We start from the raw sequence: 16,060 nt of genomic DNA on the forward strand, positions 1-16,060 counted from the left end.
TAATAAATGAGGAGGTGATTAAACATTTAAATGGTTTCACAGTCAGAACGGCCCTCTAAAGAAAACATAAACACAATGTGTCCTGCGACAAAAAATCAGTTTGACACCCCTGTGAGTCGACAATAACAATGTTTAGTTTTTTTTCTTACAAATTCAGTTTTATAGTCAAATTCAATTTTTGAGAAAAGGTCACATCATAATGGCTAGAGACAGCAGCCATTGGTTCACAGTGATATAAAGGCATACATAGTGTATAAAGTGTGTGTACGGGAGCGTGAGGTCGTCTTTAACTCATTCACTGCCATTCACTAATTTATTCAGGAATTGAAAATATGACATAGAGCGCCATTCCCGAATTTGTCCGGGTTTTGTTCTTTTTCTTGTTTGGGTGCCGATAACGCGCTGGCCATGGCCTCTGGTCATGTATTTCCCTTCCACAAGGGGGCAGCATTTCTATTTTGTCCATGTTAGCGCTTTGTTCCAGCTTCAGCTATTGTTAAAGGGCTATATAAACCAATATGTCGTTGTATTTTGGACAGCCACCCTTATTTCAAGTTCATATAACTCCAGACCAATGTAATTTAGGAGTTAACTCTTTTTTTTCTGATGAAAGAAGACACTCTCGGGTTTCATACACCGCATTCAATGTTTATGTCCTAAAACTCAATCTTCTGTAGGTCTTGGAATTCGAGTGACAATGACAAAAACCCTGGCACTAGAGTGGACACATTTTTGCACGTCTCGAAGTGAATGCGTAAAGTGTCACATTGTACCTGTTCATGCACGTATGCGTGCGCGTATGTATGCCTAAAAGCCTGCAGACAACCAGGCCAATGGCTACAATTACAGTGACGGGATTTGAAAGAACTGGGTCGGCTTCGCAAAGAGATCTGCCCCTGGGATGCCAAGACCAGCCAGAGCTCTGAGGAATCAATTCGGAACACATGCACAGACACACACACACACCCGCAGAAATAATATATTGGCCTTTTTTTATGTGTAAGCCATATTAAAAAAACATGATCAAGCGGAAAATCCCAATGACTGTGACTCGTCCTTCCCACAAACACACACTTTTACTCCCTAAGAGCCCAAAGCGCCATTATACAGAGGCTGCAATATTCACACTTCATGCACGCGTAACTCGGCTGCACATGGGATGTGTCCTCCTGCTTGAGTTTGCCACTGCGCTTGTTTGTTTGTGTCGGCAGCCTACCTCTGGCAGAGAGCTTCTTGGTGTTGATGATTTTGGCAGCATACTCTTGACCAGAGGAGATCTTCACGCACCTTCGAACCACGGAAAAAGCTCCCCTGGACAAAACAGTATCAAAAAGGGTGTCGTGAGAAAAGAATAATAATTAAAATTTCAAAATGGTTTTGTGTTTGTTATTCGGAGGGAAGATAGTCACCACAACACGATGACATAATTCATGCTTGTATTATATTTAGTAACGCAGATCATGTGTCTGACAAGTGAATAGATTTCACAATCAGCAACAGAATTAGGCACCTACACTATCTTGAGGTCAAATTTGAAGAGTATATTCATTGGTATATGTATTGTTGTAGAAATATATGCCGTTTATATACATATATACAGAGCAATTCAGTGAATCCATTTTTCATTAGTTTTGTAAAGAGATTCTTTTTGCTAGCTTTTCTATTTTTTACTACTATCTCTATTGGAGCTTATTGCTAGTTGTAGTCATGACGATTATTCATTCGATGGTGAATTCTGACATTGTATGTTTGATAACAGCTCTAAAATGAGAGCACAAATGGACAGTAGCTCTTGTAATTCAGCAAAAGAGGGAAAAGGGCAATGCAATTTGAACTTTAATGGCACAGGGAGGGATTGGGTAGTTAGCTGTAGTTTTAGGTTGAGCTTGATTTAGCGAGCCTGTCAGATTTTATGAAGCAGTGCTCAGCTGCCACTGAGGAGTCACCTCTAAGTTGGCTGAGTTAAAAATAAATAATTTACAGTCATATTTCAGTATCGCAAAGGTGTGCTTAGCAGGCACTGCTGCACAGCTCATTTCACTTGAGGTATGCAGCGTCCCAACCGGGGTCAAGTTGGTCCAATTGGAACAGACAAAGACGGTGAGTAAATGATGACGATGAGTATTGTGCTGTCGTGCCGATCGGGGCACATGTGCAAAGACCACCAAAAAGTAGGTCGGCTCTATTTGAAGGAGCTGCATCTATAAATGCAGCCTTGGAAAGGACTGCCTGCCTCAGTTCCTCTCAGTTCTACACACACAAAGCATTTTGCTATCCATCCTCTGTCTCGGTCTGTGCACTTTCCACTTCCAGTATTTTCCTCCCCCGCAATGTTATAGTTTTTCTAACCTCTGACTTCTAAAATCATATTCCTCAGGTGTAATTTGGTCCATGCAGATTATCCAACTAAATTATTTGGTGAGGTATACACTACAACAGGCTTTTAGGAAAAAGACAGATGTGTCACGTGATCTATCATATACCGCAAAGTGAGCAGCTTGCCACGAAAGCCTACCTCCATTTTATGGATTTGGTGAAGAAATGTTAAAAGCGTTCACGTGTTACATAACGCGTGACTTGTCTACCCGTGGATTCGCTGTCAAGTGCATATGTGTGTGGCTGAGTTAGACTCTTCAGCAAACATTTGGGTTCCGGAAGTCAAATAAGGGAATGCTACCGACAAAAGCATAGCAAGGTGGTTAAGGTATTTTAATAGGATGGGAGAATCTCATCAACATGTTTTTAAAGGACAACCGACGTCTCCGGACAAGTTGTGTCCATAATTTGTAAAATGGCTTCAAATGACTTCTACTGAGCGTATTTTAAAAAGATTCCACTGCATATAGCTATATTTTACGTTTTAAGACTCGCGTTGAATATTCAGGAAGTCTTGTTTTTGAGTTGGTGATGAGTCCGTACGTGACGTCACTATAGGAACGCCCCCTGACGAGAAAAAAAAGACACATTGTAGCAGTCCTTCCATCACGTCAATGTATTTTGTTGTATTGTTTGGTCTGTAAACATTGTGTTGCACCCAAAAGCCGCCAGAAGAGGGTGTCCAAGCTCCATATAAGGAATTTATCAGCCCGTGGAAGCGGAGGTGGCCACAGGAGGTCGCCATTTTGTGCCTCTATTCTGGTGATTGTTTCTCCCCAATGTTGCCTGAAAATGGCATGGAATAAATTATTTAATCGATTGCAAACATGTATGCTTTCCTCTTCAGAACTATTTGAATCATATTCATCACTGGAGGTGTAACAAGAAAGCATATTCTCCGAATCTGAAGCCATTGTTTTGATTCTCAAGCAATGCAAGACGTCTTGGCGTGACGTCACAAACTGGGGGCGGGACTTTCTGAAAATGCCCAATTCGCAGCTTAATTTTTTGCAGATTTTGGACACTTTAAGTCATTTTTATTGGTGTTTTGCATTTGAATAAAAATATCATACTGCATGTTTTGTGTATTTTAGATGCTATAAAACGTTTTTCTGATGTCAGTTAAGAAACAAAAAAGTGACGTCGGTTGTCCTTTAACTCCTTTCTCAATGTGGCTGTCATATTTGGCAGAATAATGCTAACGGGAGGGGGTTGCCAACGTTTCTCAGTTGATGACATTTGTTCTTTTTTTGACCTCATACCACTGAGGCTGAATCGCCAACACCTCTGCTGCTTGAAGCCAAGTAGTGCATTCAATTTTGGACTCCATTGCTTCAACACACGATTAATAATGAATCAGTTACGCATTATCAACCTGAATTCCCAGCGATCATATCATCAATTATTAAATCAATCCTTTTAAAGCTACTGCTCAACGAAAACCTCTGGTAATTTCTCACCGCTGCTAACCACAGGTGAAAAGATGAACTGTGGCCGAATGACTTTTTTTCTCTCTCTCTATAGTGAGAACTGGGGTTTTACAACTGCAACAACATATAAAGTTTTCAGATTACAAAACCATGCAATAAACTAATTTGCACTTGCAGCAGCGTGACAATGTGTCTCTGTGCTCCACAGCAATAATAATTTGGCTTATATTAATGGTTTAGTTTGCTAAAATATAGATATATTGACAATTCTGACTTCTGTACTGTTGCAGGTTAATTTGCCTTTAAAGGTTTTACTTCCCACAATACATTGCTAGGATATAGAATGATTAACACAGACAAATTATTTGGAATGAATTAAAGGACAACCGACACCATTTTTTGTTTCCTAACTGACATCAGAAAAACGTTTTATAGCATCAAAAATATCCAAAACACGCAGTATGATTTTTTTTTGTCAAATGCAAAACACCAATAAAAATGACTTAAAGTGTCCCAAAACTGTCACAAATTAGCTCGAAACTGGGGAGATTCTGAAAGTCCCGCCCCCTTGTTCGTGACATCACTATGGGTTACACATTGCCTTTTTCCAGAATCAAAACAATGGCTTCAGAGAGTTCAGATTCAGAGAAGATGCTTTCCTATTACTCATCCAGTTATGAATATGATTCAAATAGTTCTGAAGAGGAAAGCAAGATGGCGGACAAGCACCATTGGAAATGGGCTGATTTGCCCGCTGGGAATTTGTGTAAACTTACACCTTGTTTATGCGTGTTACCGCAATTGGCTGCCACACAACGATTCACCATCGTGTTATTTGTGTAGTTTTCCTTCTAATTTCGTGATCAACACAGTGTTTTCAGATGAAAAAAAGTGCCCAAAACGCATTGTGTGTCGCTTTGTCGGTCACGGGCATTCCTAATGTCATGTCACTTCAGGAATCGTCATCAACTCAAAAACAAGACTTCCTGAATATTCAGACTGTGTCTTAAAACGTAAAATGTAGCTATATGCGGTGGAATCGTTGTAAAATGCGCTCAGTAGAAGTCATTTGAAGTGATTTTACAAATTATGGATGCAACTTGTTTGGAGGTGTCGGTTGTCCTTTAAAACTCATTCAATGCCAGAGGCGTTTTTTTTTCATGTTTCTTTAAGAATCAGGACATTGAAACCTAGGTATGTGTTTGTTTGTTTGTTAGTTAGTTTGTTTTTAATTCACGTGGTAGAATAAAAATGGGGTTGAAAAAAGATGGCACAGAATGACTTTCAAGTGAATTTGGATAATATCCCACGGCAGCCCTGATGACCTCTCACAACACATTCATGAACTGTGGCATAGTGGTTGGGAATCTCACACGTCCCAAATAGGGGTTACTCTGCCACTATTACTCTGCCACAACATGCACATTGAAGGGTTTGACGTAGTGCACCATTCCCGAATTTGTTTGGATTTTGTTTTTTCTTGCTTGGGTGCCGATAAAGCGCTGGCCAGACCTCTGGCAATGTTTTTTTCCCCTTCCACAAGGGGACAGCATTTCCCATTTTTCCATGTTCGCCCTTTGTTCCAGCTTTAGCTGTTGTTAAAGCGCTATAAACCAATATGTATCTAACGCATTGTAGTTTGGACAGCCGCCCTCATTTCATGCTCATAACTCCAGACCCATATAATTTAGAAATTAACCCTTTTTTTCTGATGAAAGAAATAACCTTTATTTCTGATGAACAAAGAGAGTCTTCGGTTTCTTACGCTGCATTGAATGTTTACATTGTCCGAAACTCAATATTCTGTGGGTCCTGGAATTCGAGTGACAATTACAAAAACTCTGGCACAGGAGTGGACACATTTTTGAATAAATATGAATATGGGAGCCGAATTGGCACCGTACATCCAGGTACTCACCTCACTGATCTACCTCACTGTACATGAGCTAGATCCGTTGGGCGCTTACTCAACGTTGTAAACAGGACTTGGAATAAAACATGGGATGCGATTGAACATGCCTGCATTAAAAACAGCAACCCTCTCCCCCACACCCGTCCCCATGCAGTGCACGCACAAACGCACACCCACACACTCATCCCCCATGTTCCATCCGCACATGCACAGCCATTCACTCACGCGCTTTGCGGAAGGGGGGCTAGGAATCTGTGTCCTTAAACCAAGGCGGCCTATTACGTAACATGCTGACATTTTAATACAGCAATGATGTGATATCACGGTGATAGTGGTGACGATGATGATGATGACGATGATGATAATAATAGTGTTTGCTTACTTCCCCAGCTCCTCAAACAGCTGATATTCGTCGGTAAATCTTGTGCAGATCGTTAACGCCATGGTGGAGGAGACGCTCACTCAGTGCGGTATTTTCTCTCTCCCACTCTGTCAAACCCACCACACGCAATGGTCCGGTTTCGTCGTCCGAGCTGCCAGTGAGTCTTTCATGCACTCACGGCGTTCATCTGCAGGAGGTCTGATGATGAAGAGGAGGAGGAGGACGAATAGGAAGAGGAGGAGTGAGGAGTGAGGAGGATGGTTGGTTGCAGCAGAAAATAAAAAATAAAAGCGCTCCACTTAGGAAGAGTGCACTTCCGGTGATATGAGGAGCTGCGATTGTGTTATTCGTCATCTAGTCGCGGACGCAGCATGTTCTGGCGCATTTGGGTGACCGCGTGTGTGCTGCGAGGCAGGTCGCTTTCACCACAGCGTTGTTCAAGAGTACCTATCCCCAGCTGTGCTCTCAGTCCCGCCCCCTGGGCCGCAGCACTCTGGCCAACCACACACAAATAATCTTTACAGTGTAGACGCCTATGAATTAGATGCACCACGCATGTTATTTTGGTCATTGCAAATCTCAAAGAAAAAAAACAAAAAGAAGACGATATCAACAGTTCACCATTCATTGCGACATAAGGGGAGAAATGATGAGATGAAGTTCCTTATAATGCCTCGAGATGCTCTTGCAAATACGAAATGACACAAATCAACGGATTGTGGGATAAAGCAAAAGGTGAATCCATCACAATTGACCATGGAATTATATCCGCCATTCCCAGATAGTTTACAGCACTTCACCTGTACGCACCCTGGTGGCGTCGCGTAACATCGACAATGGATGCTTCCCATGGACAGTAATCCCTCGTTTTTCGCGGTCAATGGGGAACCAAGGCTACCTGCAATAGACGAAAATCCGTGAAGTATTATTTTTTTGTCTACAGGCAAAATAGCTTTCAAAATCTCAGTCAATCTAACTCAAGCATTACCTTGCATTGATCCATTCCCATATGTTCAATACAGGAACACTATTTTTGCACTAGAGAGATTCATTGAACAATGTTTGTAATCGGTGTTGTTGACTGGGGTTAACGTCTTAATTGCGTTGTACCGCATTGGCTAAATTGATTAATATTCGTGAGGGCAGAATTTTTAACAAAGGTCATATATTTACTCTTATAACGTGCAGGTGTCCCTAATGGTGCGATCAACAATGGGCATTATCGGGTGAATTCTGGACTAGTTTAACACCATATTGCTTTTACAAACAACCCTATGTGAAAAAAAATGATTAGAAAGAACTAACTTAATTTGTTTTTCATTTTTTTATTAAAAAAATGGGTGCAGGACAAAATATATAAATAATGCATTCAGATAGATAAACATTTCATAAATACATTAAATACGTATGTGCAACATAATTTAAAACAATATTAATAGTAACACTTCATTGCAGTGTAGCCTAAGTGAAGAGGCACCACCGCAGACTGCGTGTCCAAACACATGCATACTAAATAAAATAAATAAGACGTTTGATTCAAACATAATGTATCTGTTGATGGCTTCAACAGTTGTTCAGGTCAGGTGTTCTCTGCTTTTAAATAAGGCCAGTCCTTGATTTTCGTAAATGCAGCTTGCGGAGTATTCCTCCCCTCCTTTGCCGGCCGGGTTGTTCAACGTCTTTTGCTGCTGGAAAAAGAGAAGGATTTGCTTTTTAACTTTTAATTCAGTTTCGACTGACGAGATAATTTATTGACAACACACATACATCATAATGAGTTACGAGTGTGTCTTTTAATTTGAAGTATTTACAGTATCACATCTTTACAATGCAATTTATGACCATCTTTGAAAATATCGCATATGTGATACATCTCTTATATTATAGCTCATCAGATAAAGGAGATTTGATAGTATGAATGTTTGTTGTAAAAGTAGGTGAATAGAACTGAACTTACTTCTTCAGGATCCTCTCAATGACTCTCTTCACCCAGTGAGCCGCAGGGTCAAGGCACACCTCCTGGCCAGTCTTTTTAAGTGTAGCACTGCAAATCAAAAGACAGAAGGTGCCTTCAGAACATGCATCATTGGATGGGCGACGACGCCCCCGGCACAAATATGGTTGTTCCATCTCTGAAAGGTCAGATTAGCAACAGAACTGGGGAAAAGTACTTACATGATCTCGGTCTCTTCACAGTGCGAGTTGGCGGGAATCAGCTCCACCTTCTCGATGAGGCGGCCGATGGGTCTGCTCTCTGTCTGGATGCAACGGCAGTGCAGCTCAACTCCCAAACTTCTTAGAGTCATTCCTGCGAGGAAACAGTTGGGGGAATGTGTTTCAATCCAATAGCCCGGATCCTCAAATCCAAATATGCAAGAGTAGCAATTGCACAGCTGCATGACACAACAAATAAGTAAGCTTACCTTCACTGATAGCCACAGAAGCCAGCAGGACCAGTAGAGTACTGAGGATCACTTTGCTCATCATTCTGTTCTCAAATTGTAGAAGTGGTCAAACTTTAAAATGAAGAAGTTGCCGTTCAAAAAACTCGCTGAAGAAGTGACAATGCGGTTGATCGACTTGTTGTCCTTCCTTTTCTGTTCTGTGTTGAGTTCCTTTGAGCTCTGTTGTTTGAATGTAGCGCTGAAGAGGAAAGTTCCTCCTTTTATTGAGCTTCACATGAGTGACATCACATACGGATGTTGCGCAAACTGGGATTGTTGGCAGCCACGCGGGAATTCACAATACGCAGGAAAAAAAGCTGATTTGATTGGCAGGTTAGACGTGTGAGGCACACTCACGGAGTAGGATTTGTCACCGATAAACACTTATCTTTTGAAAAACACAATGACTAAAATTTAGTAATTCAGACCAATGGGATTGGAATGATTGGCATCTTTTACAGCTTCTTTATATTGCTGTTGCTCAGATCCGGGTTAAAGAGAAATTGATCAATGACTACCTGATTCACAGGTGACATATCATAAAAGGTGTGTTTTGATATGAGAGGGCAAGTGGTCCACAAAATATTATAATTGAAATATAAACTCATGAATATGATCTAAATAGAGTGTCAAATCGACCTGTGCCCGCTTAATTGTCATCAAAAACAACAAGAATCCTTCCGTATCCATAATACCTGATAGGAATTAACTTTTTTCGCCACAGAGCATTTTTAACCAGTATTATTTGAGCCTCTATTATTTGTAACTTTCCCAGGCTTTAGTTCCCATTGTGCTACGGTCTTTGGAATGTCATGCCGGTATCAAATTCACTATTGTAGTGGTTCCACAAAAAACACTGTACCACAAAAATACCATCACTGGCATGATGCTCATCTGGATTACTGGTCAAATACTGTAAGTTAGCATTTTATAATAGACATTGATGTAGAACATAATTATCTGAATAAATAATGAATAGATTCAATTTGTTTCTACTTGTATACTAATAATAATAATAATAATAATAATACATTTCATTTATTAGTGCCTTTCAAAGCTCTCAAGGACACTTTACAATCACAAAACAGGGACATAAATAAAACCACAGATGAAATTATAAATAAGAACAAGATAATTTGGCTCATCAACAGCTCAGGATGTATGTTCAATGCAAGTTGGGATCGGCTCTAGCTCCCCCGGAACACGAATGACATCGCCACTACAGAAAACAGATGCATGGATGAATGATAAGGGATGTTTCTTTATTGTGCAAGGACCACATCATTCAATTGTCCAATTCAGATAGACATAATATAACATAAATACAACTTTAAAAGTCATGCTTTTCAGTGAACAGAGAATGAAGTGTGTTTTTCTTTTTCTTTTGTTTTGTTTTGCTTTTTATGGCAGCATTATAGTGATGCTTCTCCAAGAAAACTTTTCTCAAGTCGAACGAAATCACAAGCAAAGAAAAGCACGCTATATTTAATGGAGCCCCCAAAGAAGGGATGATAAAACATTTTTACTGGGGAAGGCAAAGTTGTTTTTGCCACTATGTCACACCAAATACTATGCGGGTTTTACGGTAGCTACAAAAAGATTTTCCTGCATGGTCAATACAACAGCGGCGCATGGAAAAATAAACTCAGATAATTCAGAGAGATCCGACCATACCAAGTATGTTTTAAAGTTGTTTAGAAGTATTTTTTTATTCACCACCTCATTGATCAGTGTATTTGTGTGTGTGTGTGTGTGTGTGTGTGTGTGTGTGTGTGTGTGTGTGTGTGTGTGTGCGTGTGTGCGTGCGTGCGTGCGTGCGTGTGTGTGTGTGTGTGTGTGTGTGTGTGTGTGTGTGTGTGTGTGTGTGTGTGTGTGTGTGTGTGTGTGAATAGTCTTGTGAGGGCCACGAACATTTTATACCATGCGTAGTGAGAACATTTTTGACAACTGAGGACCTTTTGGCCGGTCCTCACAGGTTTTTCATTCTAAAGGCTTCTAGAGGGTTTATATATGGATCTGTTAAAGTTTCAGAAAGGTCCTCACAAATTCACCCAAAATGATTTTTTTGGTGTGTATTTTCATTTCACTCGGATACACAAACTTTTTACTCACTATGTGTGTTTATGTGTGTGTGTGTGGTTAATGAGAGGAAAAAGTTCATACCACAAAAAGTGATGACTTTGAATGTACCCATTCAGAAACCTCACTCCTGCTGTTATTTCAGTTTCATGTCAACTTTTTATTGCCTTGTTTTTAAAGAAGTTTAAGTGGGAAATGGTGTGACATTTAGTGTTCAAATGTAACACGAGTTCTTCTCTAAACTTATCAGCAATGGTGGTCCTCACTACTTTTTTGTAGTTATCCTCACCAAACCAATGAAACAGGAATGTGTGTGCGTGCGTGTGCGTTTTTTTGTCATCATTTGAAATATTTGCAATCAAATTGAATCACAGTGGAAATGAACATTTCAAATAATATGAGGCTGATTTCACTGCATCGCATGTTGTACACACGGTTACTCATGAAATGTAAAGGTCAGGAAAACGTAACAAGAGAAAATTGATGACATGATATGATGATATGCTGCATGTCCGACACCAAATTAAGTAAAAGTTTCCTGTCATGCTTTATGACTGCGGCAATTGTAATAACTCGTGAGCTACAATGGCTTGAGACAAAGTCATGGAAAGTGAGATATGACGCAAACCCGGCAAGCTGAGACACGTCAGATCATCTGAGATCTTAAAATCCAAGTCATCGGTCATGCCGCAACAGGAAGTATGGCGCAACATTTGTGATGGTGGTGCATTTACGCTTAATATAGGCTCAAAGACGCACAAAAAAACCAAGATGTGTGTATGGGGAAAAAAAGGGAAGAGAAATTTTAGTTACCTACTTATGCAGGTCAAAAATAAGAAATGAAAACAGGTTAAATTAATGTGAATGTCTCATGAGTCGGGGATGAACTTTATTTGCACAATTTCCCTAGTGCAGGTTGTAGCTAATGTAGTCTATTTTGTCCGGTAATTCCCCCTTTCTTCAGTACTTCTACCGAACGCGGCAGGCATGGCATTTCTTGTTTTTATTATTCCTTCATGACAAGTTAAATCAAAGGTAGAGGCAGGTAAATTTCATTTGGATAAGTCGTGTATGTGACGCTCCCTTTTGGGAACTTGATCCATTTAGCAACAACCAAAACGTTCTCCATTGCAGCGGAAAGGCGCTTAAAAATGACAAGCAGGCAAGACTCCGATCATCTACCCCACAGGTGTCAAAGTCAAGGCCCGGGGGCCAAATCCGGCCCGCCACATCATTTTATTCGGCCCGCGAAAGCAAATTTAACTTAACCAAAATTTTAAATTGTCCGATGTCAACCACAAAAACAGTCATTATTTTTTACTTCAAATTTGAAAACGAGTTCTTCATTATTTTGTTGTGTGCTATGTATATAATATGTGGAGATGATGAAACATTTATATGGTTTCCCAAAATTCATAACGGCCCTCCAAGGGAAACCGTAACTACGATGTGGCCCGCACGAAATATGAGTTTGACACCATTGATATACCCCATAAAAAATGGATCATCGTTTAAGAACACTTAATTCAACAGAATGACTGGAATTCGGGTAATGTTTGGTTGTTGGAGTAAATAATTACACAAGTAGATCAATAAACTGGCATTGCAGTTCGCATAAATGATCCAACTTCTCTACTTCGGAAAATGTAAGAATTTCACTTCATTTGACAAATGATTAGTATTTTCTGCAAAGCTTTCTTCTGCAAGAAGACACATAATTGTTTTCCAGACAGCGGCCAATTTTCGTATGAATTTTCCCAGACCGCAATTATATGCTGATAATCTTGAATCAGATAGTGGCTGGCTCAATGCCTAGACCCGCTTTGTGCAGCTGATTGCACAATAAACTGGACCAATTGCAACATACTGGGATGACTTTGTCGTGTGTGCGTGAGTGTGTGTGTGGACGCGTGTGTGAATTCACTAGAACTGCACTATTCATCCTGAGCTTTTTATCTGAGCTTTGATTTTTCCCATCATTTTAGTTTCTGCATGTAAAATAAACTTGAGTGCATCATATTTTGCAAGTCACTGAATCTCCCTGGGAACTAAACCAATGTGCAATCGCTGGGCTCTTACAGACAAACAACCATTCACATTGACATTCATCCCTAATGTATGTTTCAGATTCTACAGTTCACCTAAATGGGATTTGGGGGGCGGGGGGTGCGCCCACTAAGGCCACAACCTAGATCTGAATCAACAACCTTTAACAACTGTGAAGTCAGTCTGACATTGTGCCACTCTTGGCGTTTCATACGATGCTAATGCTAATGTAAAGCATAAAATATCTTTGCAGGTGCAGTTGTTCTTGCCCAGCATGACTTTTTGTCAGTGCGTGATATGATCATGAATACCGCAACAGCCCAATTGCACACCGAGCGTGCACAGAAAATGTTTGACAACTCCACATGCGGTTTGTAGAATTATTTTAGTATGCACCTTGACATCACCGTTTCACAAATTACCATCTGAACACGTGAGTAGGTGGTTGTAAAGGAAGGCGATACTGGGTGCAAGGAGTTCACGTGGGCAAAACTACAAGCTAGGAAAAAGAAGACATGAGTCATAAACCTCGCAGTATTGTTTAGCTTCCGCTCACGTTTTGTTTTTCTCCATTATCTTTGCGATAGGGATACTGGAACTTTGCTGCGCAGTGTGGCAGCCGATAAATACCTGATTTTAATCCAAAATAATATCCACGACACCAGCTTGCAATGAGTCAACTGTATTTTTTTCTTTTTTCTTTTTAAATTTGACCCAGTGTGAGGCAACATGAGAAAGTCAGGACACGCTCAGCAAAACGCTGATGAGCAGCCGCTGGGGATTTCTGGAGATGTCAATGAGTCTTTGGATTTCCAAAGAGCCTCAGGAGGAGGAGGAGCTCCTTTTATGGTCCTTCGGAATATGAGTAGGGGGTTCCAGGTGTGTCGGCTGCGAAACTTGCATCCCACGTGTTGAAAACTTTCGTCAGTGATGTCTTATTATTTCGTGCCCGGACAGGTTTGCTGGTTTAACATACAGGAACTTAATCATATGCAAAGACATCGTAACGTTTAGTGACAATTGGTATTTTTGCACACACACTGGTGTTCTTTAACTAGGTAAGAACCGTCAAATTATTATATTGCGATTTTATATCGATATCACAGGAGTCACTCATCACATCATCAGTGGCTCAGTCAGTAGATAAAATCAAGACTCATTTTATGGTTGTTATACTATGGCTATGTCTTAACCGGAAATAACATAAGACCCACGTGGTAAAAATATGTCATTCAACACATACATACTGCGCATATACTGTATACTATATTCATACTTTTTTCAGTAAAGACATATCAAGCGTTGTAAATAAACATTTGATGGTAAATAAGTAACCATGATCCTTTAGAATGATTGAAAAGAATATACAGTGAGACCTCAACTTACAAACTTTTTGTCTTACAAACGTCAAATTTATGAAAATTAAACCTTATAATAAGCACTATTTTCATAATAAACACCCACCACGGCTGGCGGAGTGATCTTAGGCGGAAGCACACGACCGAACAGCACCAGAAGATAAGTCACCAACAGTCCTTATGGAAGGTGACTCTCCTTCCATAAGCCATCAACGACCATCAAAAAGGTAAATAAAACTTTATTTTACAGCACAGTTTATTTCTTTAATTACAGTCCTCATGTAATGCGCCTCTCTTTCCAAACAGCAATTCCCTTTGACCTCTAATGCCATTCCATCAAGCCATAAATGACCATCACAAATGTAAATAAAGTGACTTTATGATACAATTTAGTGTATTTCTTTCATTACAATACAATAGCACATTTATTATACATAGAATAAGGTATGTTGTGTGTAGTTTTAAGGCTTATTTAGTTGAAAAGTATATTTTATGGAAACCCGGGAACGGATTATTCCCATTTTAATGGTTTCCTATGGGAATTTTTTTTTAGATACACACTTTTTGGCTTACACACTCTGTCTGGGAACCAATTAAGTTCGTAAGTTGAGGTCTCACTGTATTACATTGCCCAAAAAATTACAATGAATATACGTTTGCGCTCAGAAAGAAAAAAAACCACAAAATTTGACCAAGGTGTCATGTTGAGACTCACTTTGTGGGAAAACCTTTGAGCGCTGTAAATGTAAGTACAGTACAAAAATGAATGGACAAATATTATAGCTGCATTTTTACAACAGATTTTTTTTCCTCGCTTTCTTAGACTCTTAGCTAGCTAGCTAGCTTTCTATCCGTTTGAGTTACTTCTGGGTTGAGTGATTATTAGCTAACTCTTAGCTAGCTAGCTTTCTATTACTTCCGGGTTGACAGAAAAACTGATCCTGTTACTGTAAAATGACCTTGAGAGTTTTGAAAGGAGCTTAGAAATGAAATGTATTATTATTATTATTATTGTTATTATTATTATTATTATTATTATTATTATTGTTATTATTATTATTATTTCTTACAGACAGTGGCTATTTTAGGTGTTCAATTACCTTACATGAAGGCGGAAGTATACGCCGAAACATGTAAGGTAATTGAACACCTGAAAAAGCCAATGTATGTAAGCAAAGAATATGTTGTAAATTAGATAACAAGTAGACAGTATGAACTTAACAGTACTATTTTGTATCTAACTTGAGATGGCGGACCAACTCTTTCTATGTTCATGACACTAAAATCATTTCTTCATTTTGTGTGGTTCAGTGCTTGAGGTTTGCCTTTAACCGCGCACTTCTGAACCATACAGTATGGATAACAGAAGTGTTATTATTGGAAAAAAATCTGTGCCAAATGCCATCCTATTATTCAAATTATTCAATGGATGGATGGATGGATGGATGGATGGATGGATGGATGGATGGATGGATGGATGGATGGATGGATGGATAGATGTTTGTTTTTTTGTACCCATTTCAAAGAACTCTCTGGCCTATAAATGACCATTCAAGAATGGGACAAAAACAACGAACAAGAAACTGATTTTGCAATTTTTCTCACAAAAATCATCCTGGTTCCGAGCCTTGTGTACATTGGCCAATGAAAATTATTCACACTGCAATGGATACTTGGACTTTATGTTTATCAGTAACCACATAAGAAGTTGTTCTATTGCAGTTTCATCAGTAGGGGCGCAGTGCAAATGGCATTAGTAAGAAATATAACAGCATAAGTACCAAGTTATGTTAGGTTCATACTGTCTACTTGTTATCTAATGTACAACAGATTCTTTTCTTACAGACAGTGGCTTTTTTAGGTGTTCAATTCGAACGACGAAAGCGGAAGTACACGCCGAAACATGTAAGGTAATTGAACACCTAAAAAGGTCACTGTCTGTAAGAAAATAATCTGTTATAAATCATAAGTACCACGTTTCTGAATACAAACGAGTATGAGCTTAAAAACATCAAAATGAATAAAGGGGATGG

General features: G+C 39.6%; 2 protein-coding genes across 4 annotated transcripts in view; both read right to left on the minus strand.

Annotated features, from left to right (window-relative positions):
• LOC148892803 (calcium/calmodulin-dependent protein kinase type II delta 2 chain-like) overlaps nt 1-6,517 on the minus strand; it is a 37,048-nt gene extending 30,531 nt beyond the window's left edge. The window contains 2 exon segments of the mRNA XM_089005643.1: nt 1,217-1,311; nt 6,101-6,517. Of these exon segments, the coding sequence (XP_088861769.1) occupies nt 1,217-1,311; nt 6,101-6,162 (157 nt within the window). The 5' untranslated portion in view covers nt 6,163-6,517.
• An 898-nt stretch (nt 6,518-7,415) lies between these two features.
• Nucleotides 7,416-8,843, minus strand: cxcl8a (C-X-C motif chemokine ligand 8a). 3 transcript variants are annotated; one of them, XM_089005668.1, is made up of 4 exons: nt 8,524-8,843; nt 8,276-8,408; nt 8,058-8,144; nt 7,416-7,785 (listed from the first exon to the last, which is right to left on the minus strand). In XM_089005668.1, exons 1-4 carry the CDS (start codon nt 8,585-8,587, stop codon nt 7,773-7,775), a joined length of 297 nt encoding a protein of 98 aa, XP_088861794.1. In that variant the 5' UTR covers nt 8,588-8,843; the 3' UTR covers nt 7,416-7,772. The 3 variants fall into 3 exon arrangements, with proteins under 3 accessions (XP_088861794.1, XP_088861793.1, XP_088861795.1); XM_089005667.1 differs by having other exon boundaries at nt 7,416-7,788; nt 8,524-8,837; XM_089005669.1 differs by lacking the exon at nt 7,416-7,785 and having other exon boundaries at nt 8,054-8,144.
• Nucleotides 8,844-16,060: the final 7,217 nt, after the last annotated feature.

The sequence above is a fragment of the Hippocampus bargibanti genome, linkage group LG10 (assembly GCF_051943395.1).
Source record: "Hippocampus bargibanti isolate YZ-2025 linkage group LG10, ASM5194339v1, whole genome shotgun sequence".
NCBI lineage: Eukaryota > Metazoa > Chordata > Actinopteri > Syngnathiformes > Syngnathidae > Hippocampus > Hippocampus bargibanti.

Coding starts and splice junctions, on each gene's coding strand:
- cxcl8a (XM_089005667.1), bottom strand. CDS start 8,587: ATGATGAGCAAAGTGATCCTCAGTACTCTACTGGTCCTGCTGGCTTCT. Junction 8,409..8,523: donor TTCTGTGGCTATCAGTGAAG/GTAAGCTTACTT, acceptor GTTTCCTCGCAG/GAATGACTCTAAGAAGTTTG. Junction 8,145..8,275: donor TGTGAAGAGACCGAGATCAT/GTAAGTACTTTT, acceptor TTTGATTTGCAG/TGCTACACTTAAAAAGACTG.